Source organism: Nilaparvata lugens, chromosome 5 (genome assembly GCF_014356525.2).
Source record: "Nilaparvata lugens isolate BPH chromosome 5, ASM1435652v1, whole genome shotgun sequence".
In the NCBI taxonomy this organism is placed as follows: domain Eukaryota; kingdom Metazoa; phylum Arthropoda; class Insecta; order Hemiptera; family Delphacidae; genus Nilaparvata; species Nilaparvata lugens.
In genome coordinates, this window is record NC_052508.1 from 66,081,038 (window position 1) to 66,100,289 (window position 19,252).

The window sequence follows — 19,252 nt, forward strand, 5'->3', positions numbered from 1 at the left end:
TGCAAATCAATGCAAGTCTGTATCACATTAGCAATGCTACAAAAGTTTCAAATACTGAAGCATTTTACCCTAATTTGTCTCACAAAATGTACATTTCCGCCAATCACGTAGTACTATTTTTTGTAAAAGTAGTGTTGAACCTTTGGAAGTTCAATAAACAAATGAATGATTACTCCGCCAATTACATTGTGAATGAATTCACAAATCAATAGGATCTTGAAAAATGAATACCGGAATCAATCAAACTTTAACTGATTTTCCCACGTTTTGTTATTATATGCATAATATGCACCAAATATTATATATTCTTCTTCATTTAGGAAGGGTTCAGAGCGAATTAAGTTGACCTTTGAAGGGGTCGTTAGCCTGAGAAAATCCAGTATTGTTCTCACTAGGTCAAAGGTGATTTTCAGTATCTTTGAAGCACAGTAGGCCTACCAAGTCCACTGAGAGTGTTTGGACGTTATTGCAATCGGCGAAGAAAACTAATTGGAATACGTGGAGAGTTGTAAGTACTGTATCTATTCTCTTTGAAATTAATCAAAATTGATTAGCTTTATTTATAGTTATACAAATAATGTGTTTTCACATTTACTTCAAATTACATACTGTATCGAGATAATAGACAGACTTTTGATCTAACTAAAATTTCTAGTATTTTTTATTGTATTGTGTCGGTTGAATCAATTTGTTGCAAGACTAGTTGACAGAAAAAACGAATATTTTGAGCAACTCACTTTAGCAGTATTTTCATAAGAAGAAGAAGAATGACACTAAGATGAATTTGCTTTTTATTTAACAGAATTCAAGAATGCTATAGGTCCTCAATTAACATATTTTCTCAGCTCTAGTTTTTTATTTACTGTTCAAACTTGACGTATTCTTTTCTAGTTTTTTTTTGTAGAATGACTGTATTCCTTTTTATTAATTTCACGTCCTATCTGCTGAGTGATGAAAATCTAAAATATTGTTTTATACAGTAGTATCAAAGAGAAAAGAAGATATACATTGGCGTAGGATGTTCATGTTCTAAATTTCACTGTTAACTCAAGCCGATAGTCCTAGTAGTTGTTTTGCGAAGCTATGTGACAATGGTAGTCTCTCATACTGTGCAGTTCTTACACTCTCACCCCTAAAAAACAATAATATCTGTAGGTAATACAGTAAATCAGTAATATAATAATAGGCAGTGGTCGACAGTAATCGGATTGAGTTAACAAAACATCAACTTGAATCTTCTTATGCTATCTTTTCTCTAAGATAGTATCTTGTATCTCAATATAAGTACTACGAGTAATCGTAAAGATTCAGTTTAAAAAACTGGTCTAGTATTATCTAGCTTCAATCTCCAAGTAATCTCCTTAGTATTTTATCTACCAATGTTATCAAATCAGTGACATTTTCAACACAAATAATCGTAAAGATTCAGACTATTAAAAAAAACTGGCCTAGTAATATTTAGCTTTAATATCCTTAGTATTCATCTACCAGTGTAATGAAATCAGTATCATTTGTATCATAAATAATCGTAAAGATTCAGTCTATTCAAAAATAACTGACCTACTATCAGTTACCTTCAATCTCCTTACTATTTCATCTACCAATGTTATTGAATCAGTGTCATTTGTAATATAAATAAATCATTTGTAATTTTTAAATTACAGCTTTAGAAAAACCGACAGAGGTGATTATTGATAAACAAGAAACAAGTCATACGGTGATTAATTAATCTGTTAAATTTAATTTTGGAAAGCAGGTGAAGGGGAAAATGGCGTCTGCAAATATACCTCAGTTCTATGCCAACAAAAAGATACTGATCACGGGAGGAACCGGGTTCCTTGGCAAGGTTCTCCTGGAGAAACTGTTGAGATCATGTCCGGCAGTCGACAAAATCTACCTGATTGTGAGATCATCGAGAGGAAAGTCTCCTGCTGAGAGGTTTGAAGAAATCAAGAAATTGGCGGTAAGTGAGCGCCGATTTATTGCTAACCTTCCGGTAGTCGCGCCCTACTCAATCACACGAGCAGTCGCATGTTGTATTTTTTACAACATTCAATTTTCCAAGTGTTATGTACGGTACTCTGTTTACTGTCAAAACATATTAATTTTATAATTACTTTTTCCATATTCTTGGATTATTTTACACCTATGAACACTTGGATGATTGACATTTCATAGCCCAATAAGGTACATCAAGCAAAGCCATAAATTCTGTGTTATTGGTTCGTTTACAGTCCCCGTATACAGTCTTTCCCTATCTTATGCACTGTCGCGACTAAATGGCACCTAAAGACTGAACCATTGCTCGGTTGATACTGCAACTCATTGGAGTGATGGGGGAAAGTTTTGGAATGCATAGGTGACTCATTCACTGACACAACCCCATTCAATAGTTTTGTGCAGCAAAAATACTGACACTGTTGTACTTTTTACAACAGCGCGACTGCCAGAAGGCTGATGCTTGTCTTACTATTGAAAGAGGAATCTGATGTGTATTATAACAGTTGTATTTGTTATTCTAAGAATGGTGTATGACAAAGAGAATATATAATTCAGAGTTACTTGTACAAAACTATCAAGTTGGAATAAAATTGCATTTTTGAGTTTTTGGAAAGGATCTACAACACACACTACTATTATATTATTATTCGTTCAATTTACCACCCACGGAAGGGGTATTTGGATATGACGATAATTTATTCAAAGCAAGTCCTATTTCAATTATTTTAGATAGCAAGATTACATAAAAATATATACATAATAATACTGATCAACCTAACTCATCTCGTAGTGAGCTTCAAATTCATCAATTATTGAGAATTCAAAAGCAAAAATGCTCAAAAGCTGCTCCTTCATCAATACTCTAAATTTACGTCCTGTATTTTCTCTTATGTTAGCTGGTAATTTATTGTGCAGTCGAATCCCAGCACTATTTTTTCCTCTCTCATACATAGTGGTCCTGTGTGTATTATCTCGCAACTCTTCCCTATGCCTTGTTCTATAATTGTGGAAATGTGCACCAGTTCTGAATTTATTCTTGTTCCTATCTATGAAACATACGATCTCCGCTCGGAAGAGGGAGAATTTTCATCTCTTTAAAGTACGGTCTGCAGCTTGAGCGTATGGATTCTCCAACAATCACTCATATCGCCCACTTCTGGATTCGGAATATGTCGATCACTTGACTCGAGTTCCCCCACTACTCATTAATGCCTTCTGCTTGATCCATTTGATCCATTACCCACAATTATGGGATCGACGGCGTCATAAAAATCAATAAGATACAACCATAGCCACCTCTATAATACAAGGCCCCGGCCTACGATATTGCAACGTCGCAGTGTAGGCCTAGAATCTAATACATGATTGGTGAAGAAGATTTAAAAAAATACCAGCTGATCTTTTTCACCAATCATGTATTAGATTCTAGGCCTACACTGCGACGTTGCAATATCGTAGGCCGGGGCCTTGTATTAGAGGTGGCTATGATACAACTGTTCAGATTGCAGCAATCAATCGAGTTATCCCAGTTCTGAGAATGTCCTGATATAACAGAAATTTCTCTTGATACAAATTTCCTATTGACTTTTTTCGTTAGGGCTACTTTTGAATATAAATAAAAATTCAAGTACCCTTTTTTTTAAATTGTTTAGGCCTAATCACAACATGTATCGGCTATGATGCCATTTTCAAGACTTGATATTCGGCATCATAGCCAAAACATGTTGAGTAATAATTAAGAAAAAAAGTACTTCGATTTCTATTTTTATTTAAATTTCCTCTTCTATTAAATGGAAACGACTTGATAGCCTACTGTCGAAACTAATGGTGGTTTATCAAAACATTTTGAGATACTATTTTCGGTTGTTACACCATTATCAATCCCTAGTAATCTTAGTTTTTTCTTTTTCTCTTCATCATTCGATCTACGCTTGAACCAATGTACCTAGAATACATTGTGTACGTTATGTGTACAGTAAATATTCCAGTTCGAATCGTAAATTGTTCCATCACGTGACTAGTGCAAAATGTTCCCATGGAACGCCATTTCAAAATCTTTGGTTCAAGCTTTTGGCGCGCATAAAGTTGATTTACACTAAAATCTGTCGTTTACTAGCTGCGTGAATAAAGAAAGGCTGTTTTACAAACCTACCGTCTAGAAAAGTGTAAATTTCTTCTATTCCATTACTCTCAAATTTTCTATCCAGAAAAATTCATTTAATGAATGGTTATCAAACATCATATTGTTGGTTATGTATTCTATGCTATGGTAAACAAACTATCAGCGCATGTTGCAGAGAAGCAAGCAGACTACAATAATCGACCAATGAGAGCTCAGATAGTTGGAACGGTACCAGGTCGGACAATTTACCACACTTCGACTGTGGGGCAGAAAGTTGGGACTGGAACAGAATCTGTTAAAATTCCTCTCATGGAACGCGGAACTTTTTACTTGGTAAATTGTGAATAGGACAATTTACCACATTCCATGTACAAAGAACGGGCCCATTGTATTTTACAGAGAAAAGATAGAATACATTTTATTCTATGTACATTGGCTTGACCAGCGTCTTTTATGATTTTGCAGCTATTCGACAAGCTGAGGACGGCGTCACCGTCGAGCTTCGACAAAGTGGTGCTAATGGAGGGCGACATGTCGGAATTGGGTCTTGGGTTGTCGCCGGCCGACTACAAGACACTGGCGCAGAACGTGTCGATAGTGTTCCATGTTGCCGCCAGTGTGCGCTTTGACGAGCACCTCACAGATGCCGTCAAGATGAACGCGCGCGGCACACGTGAGGTCTGCCAGCTCGCCATGCAAATGAAGAAGCTTATGGTGAGTTGGCTTCCTATATTTCATCATGGAGAAAATAGAGTATAAGAAGATATCCCATGGTGTAGGTCAGGGGTTCCCAACAAAATTTTCCCAAGGACACCCTCATCCATTTATTATATTTATGTGGATCCTTACTACTTCTTAAATGCACAGTTATACAAATATTTTTATCCACCGCCAGATATGGAGAATACGATCCTTGTACGGTACCTCAGCTCAAATGAGTTGCGGAAATGAAGATTAGGTCCACTGTTCCTAATAATTATCACTTCTTTTGTTCAATGAGCTGAATTTTTTCTTCAAGTTCATGATTTCTGAGATATCAGGCTCCATACTTGACACATTCACTCTAAAATCTGACCGCATGTCGAGTCGATTTCTAAACTTGTTATCCATAAAACACATTGATGAAAATGCTCGTTCATGAATATTTATATTTTTTATAAGAGATAGCATAAGCAGATATCCAATGGCATAGGTCGTTTAGGTTCCAAATTTCAAACCTATTTTTGTTATCGATTCCATCATAGAGAAAAGATATCATCAAAAAATCTCCCATGTTATACGGTAGGTCCTTTATGTTCCAAATATCAAGCCGATTACTGTCAATTAATACTGGTTTGACCGGGGTAAGAGTGTAAGAATGGCACAGTATGAGAGACTACCAGCGTCACAAACCTACACGAAAAAGAACTACTAAAGTGTGGTCCACGTTATTATGGCAGTATTTTATAAACATTGTTGTTGCTATCCATGTCTCTCATTCGACAAAGCAGATAGTAATATCCTTCTCCACCTCCACAACGTTGCCTGATCATTTTTTTCAACAATGTAGAAATAGAATTAACAAAATATTCAATCACAATTATGTAAATTCATTATTCAATCATTTAAAAATATTTTCTTACATTTAAAAAAGCGGATAGCGCTCTCTTTCTCGCTTTGCTCTGTTGCCAGATCGTCTTTTAACAATGTAGAATTAATAATTAACAAAATATTCCATCTTAATTATGAAATAATTGAAAAATATAACTTTTTGCTTAATAAAATATAATTGATTATTTTAAACAAGAATAAGCAGTCAATATTATACATCAGATATACCGGTATCAGCTATCCTCTATAGAAGGCAGTGGCAAGGCAGAGAATGGGCAACGCTGTTCTTCTATCTTTCTCCACTGTCATTATAACGTGGACCTCACTATAGATTTTTTGTTGCTTTATAGTGGGTTTAATCATAGAGAGTAGACACGTGGTAAAAAGCGCTTCTATGGCAAATTTTACTTTTACTTCAAGACAATAATTGTTCACGTAGGTTTTAATCAAAGATGGAGAGTAGATTTACCATGTTATAAAGTACTTTTTTAATGCCACATTTCACTGTTACTCCAAGCCAAGCCATGTCTCTTAGTTCTTTACTGGCAAAGGACGACAAATTCCGTAGACTAATTATATTTTTCACATGACGATATTCTTATGTGTACTTATGTGATAATATGCAGTTTTGAATAAACAAATATCCTATCTTATCAAGCTATGTGGCGTTAAAGTTGGGAAGCGATTAGTGTCGTGGTCGCGCTGATAAGTTATTGTTAACATAAGTTAAGCTCCATGCATTTGCTACTCTTGTTGTAAGGGTGACCACTCCTCTAAATTACATTTTGAGTTTAAAAATCGTTTTCCGGTGGTTTGGAACCCACCTAAAGCCTTACTCACGCACAAGCCTACAGCTAATGTGACCGTCATGCTCAGCAAATAAGTATCATTGTTATCAACTATGCCTAGATAGTTGACAAAAATAATTTATATAATTAATTCATTTGAAAAAGAACACTAGAAAATGACAGAAATGTCGAAACTAGTCCTGAATTTTAAAAAAATGTAGTATACCTGTGTAACAAGGGTACTAGTTATTTTCTATAATATTAATTTATGTAAATTGTAATATAGGACAAGGAATTCTATTATGTGAAATTGTGTCTTGTGACACGGCCATTGCAGTCATTCCAAAAAATTTGTTTCTACACTTCTCTAAATTCAATTTTCTTTTAAATTCAGTTTTGTAAGTTTTTTGTAATGTATTATTAATTTAGTTGCTTCACTGAAATTGTAAATTATCATTTATTTTTGCATTATAGGATGTTTTATGATAAAGAGGTATATTATTATTATTTTATTCAAATAATTATATCGTGGGTCGGGTGGAAGAGGGGGGCTCTTATTGCCTCAACTTCGCCCCCATCATTATTAATGTTGTAAAGTGCAAATAAGAAGGCATCTATCTATCTATCCACATTAGATAATCAATATTTGTCAACAAGTAGCTTTTAATTTCACTTCTATTATATTACTCTATTTTGCAGGCCCTATTGTACGTGAGTACAACATACTGCAACTGCGATCGTAAAGTGATCGACGAAAAGATCTATCCGGCTCACGCTGACTGGGAAAAAACTATCGAAATCATTGAGAAGGTCGATCCTGCTATCATGAATATTCTTACACCAAAGTGAGTTTTGAATAATCTAATAAATTCATTAGAATTTAATATTACAGTATTAACATTGAAGGCTCGTCATATGTGCTCATGTAATCTGACTCCTCTGAGCCAGTCTACAGATGTGGCCGCTATGGCTTCGTATAAAATGAGCGCTGCTATCCAGAGATTGTCAGTTTGGTGTAAGGTTAAGCATTCCAGACCGGCAATTAGGAGCTACTGGGTTCGATTCCTGGGCTGACAAATAATTTTTGAATAGTAGCGCTCATCGAATTTCCATCTCGCTGTTTACCCTGTTGTCAATATTTGCAGTAGCAGAAGTCTTCTGGGTGAATTACAGCATTTAATTTGGTTTTTCGTTTAATAATAATATTATTCCTGAGCCAGTTCTTATATAGAAAAAAAATAACTTGATGATGTTTCGATTTAACCTGGTTATGTTTTGTTCGGAACGTGGCTAGGAAGGCAACATACCAACGACACTTCAACCACCTAGCACCAAAACTCCACAATTTACTTCCTGTACACATCAAGATAATAGAGAACTTACTGCGCCGTTAAAAACTGGATCACAACAACTGGAAGACATAATATAGAAAACATAATTTCGAACAATATGTGAGCTCACTTACCCAATGTATTTGCACCCCCACTCTAAATTTAATGTATTACTACTACAATACTAGGTCAATTACTACTATTATTTACTAGGTCAATTTCCGAAAAAATGCAATTTATTTATATTTTTAGTAAATTTCATATATTGTATTTTTGAATATTGTGTACATTTTATTGATTGGATTGCTTATTTGTATATTAATGGAAATGAAATTTATTATTAATTCTGATTGTTCCTTTTTCAGTGATAATTATTTTTACTACATTTACTATAATAATCGTTATATTATATACTTTGTTGAAGTAAACTACTATTGTAATGCAGAATTCCGATTCTAAACTCCTTTTTAAAATCTGTTTACTGTTCCAGATTTATTGGCAGTTTACCAAACACTTATACTTTCTCCAAATCTCTTTCTGAGCACATTATTTCACATTATGAAGGAAAGCTTCCTGTTATAATCTTCAGACCATCTATTGGTGAGAAATATTTATTTGTTCTACACGATTTTAGGGTATAATAGACTACACATCTATTATGATTTACAGAACATGTGATCTTTCTATTAATTGTACATTTTTATTCCTTAAAAGTCTGGTGTGGCGCACTCACACAACATTCCTTGCCGTTATGAAAATTTATCACCTGACGCTAGTGTTCACGCGCATCTCAAGTCTACTGTTCAAAGATCCAAGCCAGCTGGTGACAGGACAATAACGCTGGAGACACACGAAGTCTGCTATATCTCTTCATAGTGAATGATTCAATAGAATCAACAGTTGCCAACAGTTTGCAATTGAATTAATAACATTCTCGAATTTCTAGCTTATTTTCTATTTTTGGTGAAAATGTTACAAAAAATTAATTGTAGAGATTTTCATGCTTAATCTTTTCCACTTGAAATTTTTCGTTTAAATTATATCTGAGACCTGATAATTGAAATCTAAAATCAAACTTTGCATAGATGGGGCGGAGCTCCTGGAATTTTTTCAGATATGGGACTTGTGGCAGTTGATAGAGCTTATTAATTACTATTTTAGGTATGAATTTGATCAAAATCGTTGGAGCCGTTTTCGAGAAAATCTCGAAAAACCCTGTTTTTGACAGCATTTTCGCCATTTTATCCGCCATCTTGAATTGCATTAGATCGAAATTGTTCGTGTCGGATCCTTCCTTATATTGTAAGGACCTTAAGTTCCAAATCTCAAGTCATTCCGTTAATTGGGAGATGAGATATCGTGTAGACAGACGCACATACACACACACACACACACACACATACAGACCAATACCCAAAAATCATGTTTTTGGACTCAGGGGACCTTGAAACGTATAGAAAACATTAAATTCGGGTACCTTAAATTTTTTTGGGAAGCAATACTTCCCTTACCTATGGTAATTGGGCAAGGAAAGTAATAAAACATTTAGAAAACATGAAATTAGGGTACCTTCATTTTTTTTGGAAAGCAATACTTTCCTTACCTATGGCAAGGAAAGTAAAAAAGGTACTTCGTGTGATTACTTATATTTCAACGTCTGGGCATCCATACTGTGCATGGACTTTACATACTAGCATCACTCTTCCACGTCAAAAAAACACCAGTCTACGTTCTCAATAAGAGAGGAAGTGCACACCTACAATACTCGGGGGAGGACCAACTTGGATGTTCCACGCCGTCGACTGTCTATGGTCAGGGATTGTTTTCCGGTGCTGGCAATCAAGATGTTCAACTGCCTGCCACACTCAGTGAAGGGTCGCTCACCTACCGCGTTCAAGAACTAGAACATCCTATCAAGGTGGCTATTGGGAGGAGCTTTTATTCTTTACAGGATTTTTTAATGATGACTATGCTGGTCTGTGACGCCGCCATCTATGTGTAAAATACAGTTTTAATTTTTGACACGATCTATCCGGGGAAGCCTGGTCATCGATCACGATATTGGATAATTGGATATAAATTGTAAATTTTTATTCTTTATAACAGCATGAATCTCCATCAAAGTTCGATATGTTATGCTTACATTTCCTGCTTGGGACTATGTGTAACACCTCAATGCATCTAAATTTAGGAGAGGAATGGCACAATTATCAGAGAGAATTGAACATGGGGAGTAAAAGGGAAAAGGTTGAAAGTATGAGACTACGCTGGTTTGGGCACATGAAGAGAATGAGAGAGGATCGGCTGCCAAGGAGAATGGAGGAGATGAGGATTGAAGGGAGGAGACCAAGAGGATGACCGCGACGATGATGGACAGACTCAGTGGCCAACGAAGTGGAGAAGAGAGGACACCGATGGTGGGAGGACCGAACAAGATGGAGAGGCATTGTAAACACCCAGACCCGGCACTAGCTGGAACGGGACCCGGATATGTATGTATGTATGTATGTAATGGCACAATGTTACCTTATTTTTCCTCTCCCTATCATTTTGATGATGTACTTATTGTATGAATAAATAAATTTGCGCAGTGATGGTTAGAGTTTAAGTTGTTTTCATTTGAAGTTTAATGTTGATTATGTGATTCTCTATTAGTAATAAGCAGCTGGCAAGACCCAATCGCCGGCTGGATTGACAACTTCAACGGACCGGCTGGACTAATGCTGGGTGCCGGCAAGGGTGTCATCCGAACGGCCATCATCAATCCGGACGCAGTGCCGGACTACATGCCCGTAGACATCGCTTGCAAGGCCATCATTGTCGCCGCGTGGAACAAGGCTGTCAAAGAGTATGTGCATCATCTTACTAAATAAATCTTTTAAATATATTTTCATCAGTGTCAGTATACGTGTTCGATACAGTGAAGATTACTGTAATCCCCAAGTGTCGTGAGAACTATTCCACCCAGCCCCATCATCTCACTTTTCTCCTCCTCCTCCTTTTCCTTCTTCTGGTAGAAGTGTTTTATGTTCTCAATTTCCTCTTATTTCGTTTTGTTATTTCCGTGTTTTCTCATCTTCACACTATTTTCGAATTGAGCTATCCTAGTTTACGAGCAAACATTTTTCAAGCTTTGAAATAAATTAGTCATAAAGACTATTAATATATTTTCTTCTGATAATCGTTGTTTTTTTAGTTTTCCACTTTCTTATGCCCTTCAATTTTTATGTTCTATCATAAAATATGTTATAAGCCAAAAATTTAGTTCTTTAATAATTCCCCTTTTTTACTTTCCTTGCCCTATTACCATACGTAAGGAAAGTATTGCTTTCCAAAAAAATTAAGGTACCCTAATTTCAAGTTTTCTATACGTTTCAAGGTCCCCTGAGTCCAACAGCATGATGTTTGGGTGTTGGTCTGTGTGTGTGTGTGTATGTCTGTGAACACGATAACTCCATTCCTAATCAACCGATTGACTTGAAATTTTAAACTCAAGGTCCTTATATCATGAGGATCCGACAATAAGAAATTCAATAAAATTCAATTCAAAATGGCGAATAATTACTAAAAAACCATGTTTTTTCACGATTTTCTTAAAAATGACTTGACCGTTTTTTTTTCAAATTCATACCCTATATAGTTATTTATCATCTCTATCAACTGACATGAGTCTCCTTTCTGGGAAACTAATGGGGGTCCACCCCATCCTTGAGAAATGAACTTTGTAACCTCCTTCTCGTGCATGAGGTAGGTAGGTAGAGCAGTTCATAAAAAGAACACATAGTCGAGATATTTCATCTGTAGAACAGCTGTTTTGACGACTTTTGAAAAAAAATCATCGAATTTCACTATTTACACAAAGGAATAAGTACTCTGAATACAAATATAAATACATATACAGAAGTCTGTTCGTAGTTTCAAATATGTTACCGCCAATCGTCATTATGTTATTCCCCTAAATTATTCTCGTTTAAGAATGAGGCTTACAGTTCAATGAGCAAGGAAAGTTGTGTGAGTGTACCACACCAGATTTTTTATTATAATTTTTCATGTTTGGAATACAGTACGTGTTCACCATAGTCTTCAATGACCCGCTGTTTTGAACTACAGTAACTATATTATTACCCAATAATAGGTAATATAGTTACAGTATTTTGAACCAATGTTTCAGAAATTTAGACAAGCAGCTGACTATCTACGAAATTGTTTGTCACGTTCCAAGTCAAAATTTGAAACAATTAATCAGCCAAAAATGTCGAAACAGTCTACAACTATTCGTTGAGGCCCAAGTCAGACTTTGAAACAAAATAATCAACCAACAAATCAAAATAATCAGCAATGATCCAATGTGTTTCAGTAATTCGGACAAGCAGCTGACAATCTACAACTGTTCGTCGCGATCCAAGTCGATTTCGTCGCGCGAACTGGTTCGCATCGCTTACGACGCGTTCTGGGTGGCTCCCATGCACGACATCCTCTGGATCCCCACCTCACACTACTGCCAGGACGAGACTGTGCTCTACTTCAACGTACTCTTTAAACACTTGCTGCCAGCCCTCATTGCTGACTCCATTTTCAATCTATCGGGACGTAAGCCTATGTAAGTTTCAGGACAAATCAGAAAATTCAATACCAATGAAAGAAAGATAAGTTATTCGTATCACTTTTGTCACATATTTTATGTTACTAGCTCATAGTGGGATTCAATCGGCCAGGGCGTATGTCCATGTAAGTTTCAGAACAAATACACACAATTCAATCGTCTAGTCAAAGAAAGATAAATTCGTATGACTTTTCGGACGTAAGCCCATCTACGTTTCAAAACAAATCTTACAATTCAATCTCAAACATGTGATTGCCGTTTTCACACTAAAGTAGAGTTTACATTAGCCAAGTTTCTTTGAATTCAAGAAAAATTGAAACTACAAAATCAGAAACTTGAATCCACTATACCAATGTTGACCCTTCAAGTTCTCTTGAATTAAAGTTTTGTCAATTCAAAACTTGAATCTTCAAGTTTTCTTGTCTCAAGATGTTCATCATTTTTGACTTTTACATTCAAGGCTAAGTTAAAGTGTTGGCTTAAAGAAACCCCTTTCTATGGGTTACATGAGTTCTTCGAAGTCACCGTGACCATGCCATCTTTATAACTCCAGTTTATACTCAAGACTAGCTTCAAGAAAAGTTATATTCTTATTATTTTGACACAACCTATTCGGCTCCGCTGGTCTTGGTGAAGAATAAGTGTATAAGTGTGTATTAGGCTCGATGCACATTTGCGACGCTAGCCAGTTGCATTCAACTTGAATGAATGAAATTTTATTCTCAATAAGCTTAATACAAGAAAATGTAAAATACATGCATATCAAAAACAAATAAACAAGTTCATATATACAGAACTGCATAGGAGCATAGCAACGAATCATAAACCAAATTTACTTGTTAAGTAGAATACAATCCAGCACGTAAAATGCAACTTACGGACTGCTGGAGGGAGGTGCAATCTAACCTACATTGACAAAGTCCATGTAGGCTATTCATGTGAATATTTTATGACCAATAAAATTCTATTCTATTTTACGAATGAGATAAAGACAGTTGTTAGTCAATGTAGAATGTATAAGAACAACTTGAAAAAGTATAATGCTGATGTAGAAGAAAACTTTGAATTAATTGGATTTTTATTTTCATATTTTTAACTTTTCAGATCATGAAAACTTGACTTCAAGTTAGTAAAAATAGTTCATTTGACAAAAATTGCACTTTTCAAATTTTTCTGAAGTTAAGAAGACTTGACTAATGTAGTAAACTCTACTTTACCGATTCCTAAAAGACACGACATAATAGGAAGCTCTCCTCCGATTGGCTGATTAGATTGACGTATCGATGTAACGAAAGAACGATGGAAGTTTAAAAACAAAAACACAAATCCCATGTGAGTTTCAAAACAAATAACAAAATTCAGTCGACCAATGAAAGAAAGATACAATCGAACGGCTTTTGTTGGTGGAGAGTTCCTTAAGGGAAGGTCCCACCTAGTGCCTAGCCTATAGTGAGATATACGTTATAAAGTAAGTGGAAATTGTAGGACGACAGAGTTGACTTCCTCCAGCTCACCTTGGGGTGACGACATACCTACTTTTCAATCTTCTTAAAATAAACAGGAATCAACTCAAAGCGTCAGATTGTCAACTGCAGACTCTTAATGAGCAATTTGTATTTTAACCATGGTGATACTCACGTTATAATTTCAGTGGAAATGATAGGACGGGAGAGTTGCCAAGTTTCATATTTCCACCGCCTTCTGCTGTGATTCAAGCCATCTTGGTGTATCTGATACAATATTAATATTGTTGATTCTCGTCAATAATGATCAATTCTATCTGAAATATACTTTATTCACCAAGAAAATATATATTTTCATGATTTTATATTTTTTTATGATTGATGTAAATATTCGGGTAGTTCATTATATTCAATCAGTCTACAAACGATTTGGCAACGGTGCGGAGCTAGTAAAAGATAGAGCTATCTGCTCCAACCTCTACCAAAGTTAGAAACAAATTATAAGTTTTTCAAAAGGAATAGATAAAAGTCAACCAAAAGTACCTGAAGTAATATTTGTCTTTTCTCTCCTGTAAAATATATTTAGTAAGATATTTCAAGCCTTCACTAGCAATTTAATGTCATTTACAAAAAGGAAGAAACCTTAGTTTTCGAACAAACTATGGCATTATTCAAATGAAATGACAACTGCATATCTAGTCTTTCAAGATTTACTAAATCAGATTTTAGTAATTCAAAATATCTCATATTTACAATTTTTAAATAAGTCTATTAATTGTATTAAATTCCTAATTTTCTAAGAAAGATAAACATTTCTATTTGAAAGAACACTTGATAATGTCATCGCCGAAACTAGTCGTTTTGATATGAAATTTAAAAAGGATACTAGTGATTCTTCTTCTTCTTCCTTTCACGGATTCTATTCTCCATACAAAATTACTTTTGACCTTGAGGAATTTGCGGCGCAGAGAAATGGAGGGAGATCAGCCAATTACAGTGATGGATAGTGTCATAGGTGGAAGCGCAGTTGCCAATTTGTCAAATAGAATCAGTCGAGTCAGTGCTTGCAAAGAGGAAACTTCGTAAGTTTAACATGAGCGCTTCACTAGAAATTAGAGAACACTGACCAGTTCAGAACGGCAACATATCCTACCGCTCTATGCCTTCTATGCTGCGCATGTCCATCCCAAGTCAAAAGTAATTTTTACAGAGTATAGTAGTACTAGTTATTCTATGTAATTCAACATTCAAGTAGCCCTAACAAAAAACTTCATTGATGATATTTTTTCGATTTTTTACAGGCTAGTAAAACTACACAGGAAAATCTACAAGGCAATGCTGTCTCTATCCTACTTCACACTCCGCGAATGGACGTTTAAAAATGAGAATTTCCTGAACCTATCAAAAGCAATCCTACCCGATGACAGGGAGAGTTTCGACTATGATTTCTCCGATATTGATCCCAACGAATTTTTCCTCAGAGCCATGATGGGAGGTAGACAGTACCTATTGCACGAGGATATGGGGAAACTGGAAGAGGCCAGAACAAAGGCATACAGGTGACTACTGACGATTCTCTAAAAATTATGATAACATCTATAAATCAAAACAACCATACTTACAGGTTGAATCCCAAATCAATACTAGTAGTTCTGTGAACAGTAGACCTCGCGCTCAGTAAGTTACATTGACCTGTTGTTGTTTTCTCAAAAATTGATAGATAATTTATCAATTAAAAATGTCTAGAAAAAATCCTAAATAAACATAGAGCTTTCTGTCCTATATCGTACCGTGACGTGTCGTCCCGAAATGTGAGTGTGAGCGCTGTTATCAGGTCTGGCTGCAACTGTCTACAACGTTGATGGAATGATTCAATTTTCAAGATTTTCGATGTTTTTGAACGGGTAGTATTATAGTCAACTGTCTACTAACGTTAATGGAAACATACATTTTCAAGAGGTTCGATGTTTTTGAACGGGTAGTATTATAGTCCATTAGACAGCTGATTTATGATGAATAATTTTCTAGTCTGATTTTTACGGTAATATTGGCGTATGAAGGAGGCTCCTTTTTCCTTTTATATTATCCTTGAAATGCAAAATTTCCAAAAACCTTGTATGTACGTCGACGCGCAATTTAAAAAGGAACATACCTGTCAAATTTCATGAAAATCTATTACCGCGTTTCGCCGTAAATGCGCAACATATAAACATTTAAACATCAAGAGAAATGCCAAACCGTCGACTTGAATCTTAGACCTCACTTCGCTCGGTCAACTAGCCAATAATACCACCATACTTATGGACTTTACAATGGGAAAATAAAATGAGCTACTGTACCGTACTAAACTACAACATAGATGAACGAATTGGCTTATACAGGTACAGGAAAGAAAATCCACAAATAACGCATCATCACGTCTGAACTACTGTACTGATAATTTGAAATTATGCATATAGATTCTTAATAATTTACCGAGGATGGTTATAGGCCTATTTCATATTCTTCAAGATTTCAGTAGGTCAAGTTTTTAATTAGACCCTTGCAAAGCACGGGTTACTTGTTAGTAAAAAATATTCTAATGAATGAGATCAGCTAATAACAGATATCACGAAGAAATCAATGTTAATCCTACCATACTTACGAAATTGACTTACAGGATCAATACAACCAGCCACAGAATTATAAGATTGTAATTTTCTACCGTATACTAGACAAATAAAACGAGCTACCGTACTAATTGACCGAGCGAAGTGAGGTCTAAGATTCAAGTCGACGGTTTGGCATTTCTCTTAATGTTTAAATGTTTATATGTTGCGCATTTACGGCGAAACGCGGTAATAGATTTTCATGAAATTTGACAGGTATGTTCCTTTTTTAATTGCGCGTCGACGTAAATACAAGGTTTTTGGAAATTTTGCATTTCATGGATAATATAAAAGGAAAAAGGAGCCTCCTTCATACGCCAATATTAAAGTAAAAATCAGACTATAGAATTATTCATCACTAGCCGTCAGGCTCGCTTCGCTCGCCATATCCGTCTAGCCAGGGGGCGCCCCCTGGACCCCCGACTGGATCATCCAAGAATGAGATCAGCAGGCTCGCTTCGCTCGCCTGCATTTTTCATTTGAGCATTTTTATCATATGTTAGGACAATCCAGTCGGGGAACCAGACTAAACGTCTGGCTAAACGGATATGGCGAGCGAAGCGAGCCTGATGGCTAGTAATATAATATTCCCAGGATTGAAGTAGCAGTGCCCAATCAATTTTTCCGCGATAAATGCATTTAAATCTTCAACTTGGTGCCAACCTAACAAAGTCAACTCAACTTAATGCCAACCTGACAAAATTATTAATTTAGTTGCCAGTTAACAACTGTTTCGAAGAGGTACTCTATCTAGATTATAGTTCTATAGTAACATATGATATGGAAATTTCAATTATAATTAAGGGATTGGGAGAAGAAAAATATATATGCTAAAAGACGAACTTTAAATCCTTAAAAACAACCCTTAGAGTTAAAATATTGCCAAAAGATTTCTTAGTGCGCCTCTAAAGGGCCAACTGAATATACCTACCAAATTTGAACGTTTTTGGTCCGGTAGAATTTTAGTTCTGCGAGTGAGTGAGTGAGTCAGTCAGTGAGTGAGTGCCATTTCGCTTTTATATATATAGATAAATCAGCTGACAAGTCTATAGTTTCAATCAGGTACTTGTGGATGAGAATACTGCGTGAGGTCTACTGTTCACAGAACTACTAGTACAAATAAATTATAATGAATGGAATCAGCTAATTACAGATTTCCTGTAGAAATCAATACTAACCCCACTATACTTACAAACTTTACGTATTTACTGGATTAATACAATCAGTCTCAGTACTAACAGATTGTGATTCTAATCATTGTGATTATAAGTAGTACTTATAAATAAAAATATTCAAACTTACAGCAGTAGTTCTTCAAAGCTGCAAAATTGGAGCATAAAAAAAACTATAAATTCTTCTGAACAAGTCACAAGTGAAATTTCAGTATCACTCTCAACTTTATTCATGTCAATTTTGTTGTGAAAATTCATTCGTCAACCCAGTTTTCTCTGGTTTATCACCAATTATCACTGTTGAAAAAAATAGAAAAAGCATTAAATTTACTATGCAATGAGTCACAAGTGAAATTTCAGTATCACTCTCAACTTTATTCATGTCAATTTTGTTGTGAAAATTCATTCTTCAACCCAGTTTTCTGTGGTTTATCACCAAATATCACTGTTGAAAAAAAATAGAGAAAGCATTAAATTTACTATTCAATGGAATATTAAAGGCATCAGTTATGAAAAAACCATCATAAATTGAAGGGACAGAATGAAACAGTCCTGTACTGTACATGATTGTTCTCATTTGGAAAAATCAATTAATAGCAAATAATTGTTGTATAGTAGCGCTCATTGAATTTCCATCTAGCTATTTACCCTGTTGTCGATATTTGCAGTAGCAGAAGTCTTCGGGGTGATTTACAGCATTTAATTGGGATTTTCTTTTAATAATAAATATTTATCGAATAGTTTGAATAAATTCTAAAATTTTATGAATTTATAGTGAGGAGGAATGGACCTAAAGTTATTATTTTGGAAATAAAGATTGTCTATGTAACTTTGTTCCTTATAGTTTTATGAAGAGTTTCCAAGCAAGGTATGAGAGTTTTCAGTAGATGTAACCATAGCAATTTTCACTGTATCACTGTAAACCTAAGGGTTTGGGAGGACCCAATTGTTCTGAAATTGTAAATAAAATTTTGATTGATTGATACTACATTATATTATATTATCTTATGCGATAGCTTCTCTTCAATGATCGCTTTTGTTGACAGTTGATCTGGGTTGAAGTGATCAAACTGAAATTAACTTAATATTAAAAACTATTCAATACTATTAACAAGAAACAAATCATCATTAAAGTCCTCTAATAATTGAATGTTTCTTGGCTTCAACACATTATCTTTTATTTTTTAGGATGTATTATTTCGAAATATTTCTGAAATCCACTTTCGTCGTTTGGGTTGTGTGGCTAATCCATTATCTTCACCTATGGCAGAGTCTTGCATCTCTCATCATCATGTCATGAAATTAATTTTCCCATTTCGAATGATGTTATTTCTCAGCTTTTCTAGATTAATACCTCATGAAAGATTAATCATATCACAAAAAATAGGTTGTAAATTGATAAATAAATGTTTTGAAGGATGAATACATCTTTGGTCTTCTTTATTTCATTCCTTTCTACAAACATGATTCCTAAAAATAAATTCACTCACAAATTTCAAATTTTAGACTGAGAATTCAGGTTCTGATGTGATAT

The 19,252-nt window shown here is 35.1% G+C and overlaps 1 protein-coding gene across 2 annotated transcripts; it reads left to right on the top strand.

The window, feature by feature from the left end:
* The first annotated feature begins 274 nt into the window (after window positions 1–274).
* LOC111055060 (fatty acyl-CoA reductase 1) lies at window positions 275–19,143 on the top strand. Of its 2 annotated transcripts, none has more exons than XM_022342228.2 (9): window positions 275–508; window positions 1,757–1,963; window positions 4,589–4,837; window positions 7,201–7,346; window positions 8,323–8,432; window positions 10,488–10,680; window positions 12,190–12,432; window positions 15,200–15,457; window positions 18,907–19,143. In XM_022342228.2, the coding sequence occupies exons 2-9, from the start codon at window positions 1,769–1,771 to the stop codon at window positions 19,016–19,018; spliced, it is 1,506 nt and encodes a 501-aa protein (XP_022197920.2). In that variant the 5' UTR covers window positions 275–508; window positions 1,757–1,768; the 3' UTR covers window positions 19,019–19,143. The 2 variants fall into 2 exon arrangements, with proteins under 2 accessions (XP_022197920.2, XP_022197928.2); XM_022342236.2 differs by having other exon boundaries at window positions 358–508; window positions 1,754–1,963.
* Window positions 19,144–19,252: the final 109 nt, after the last annotated feature.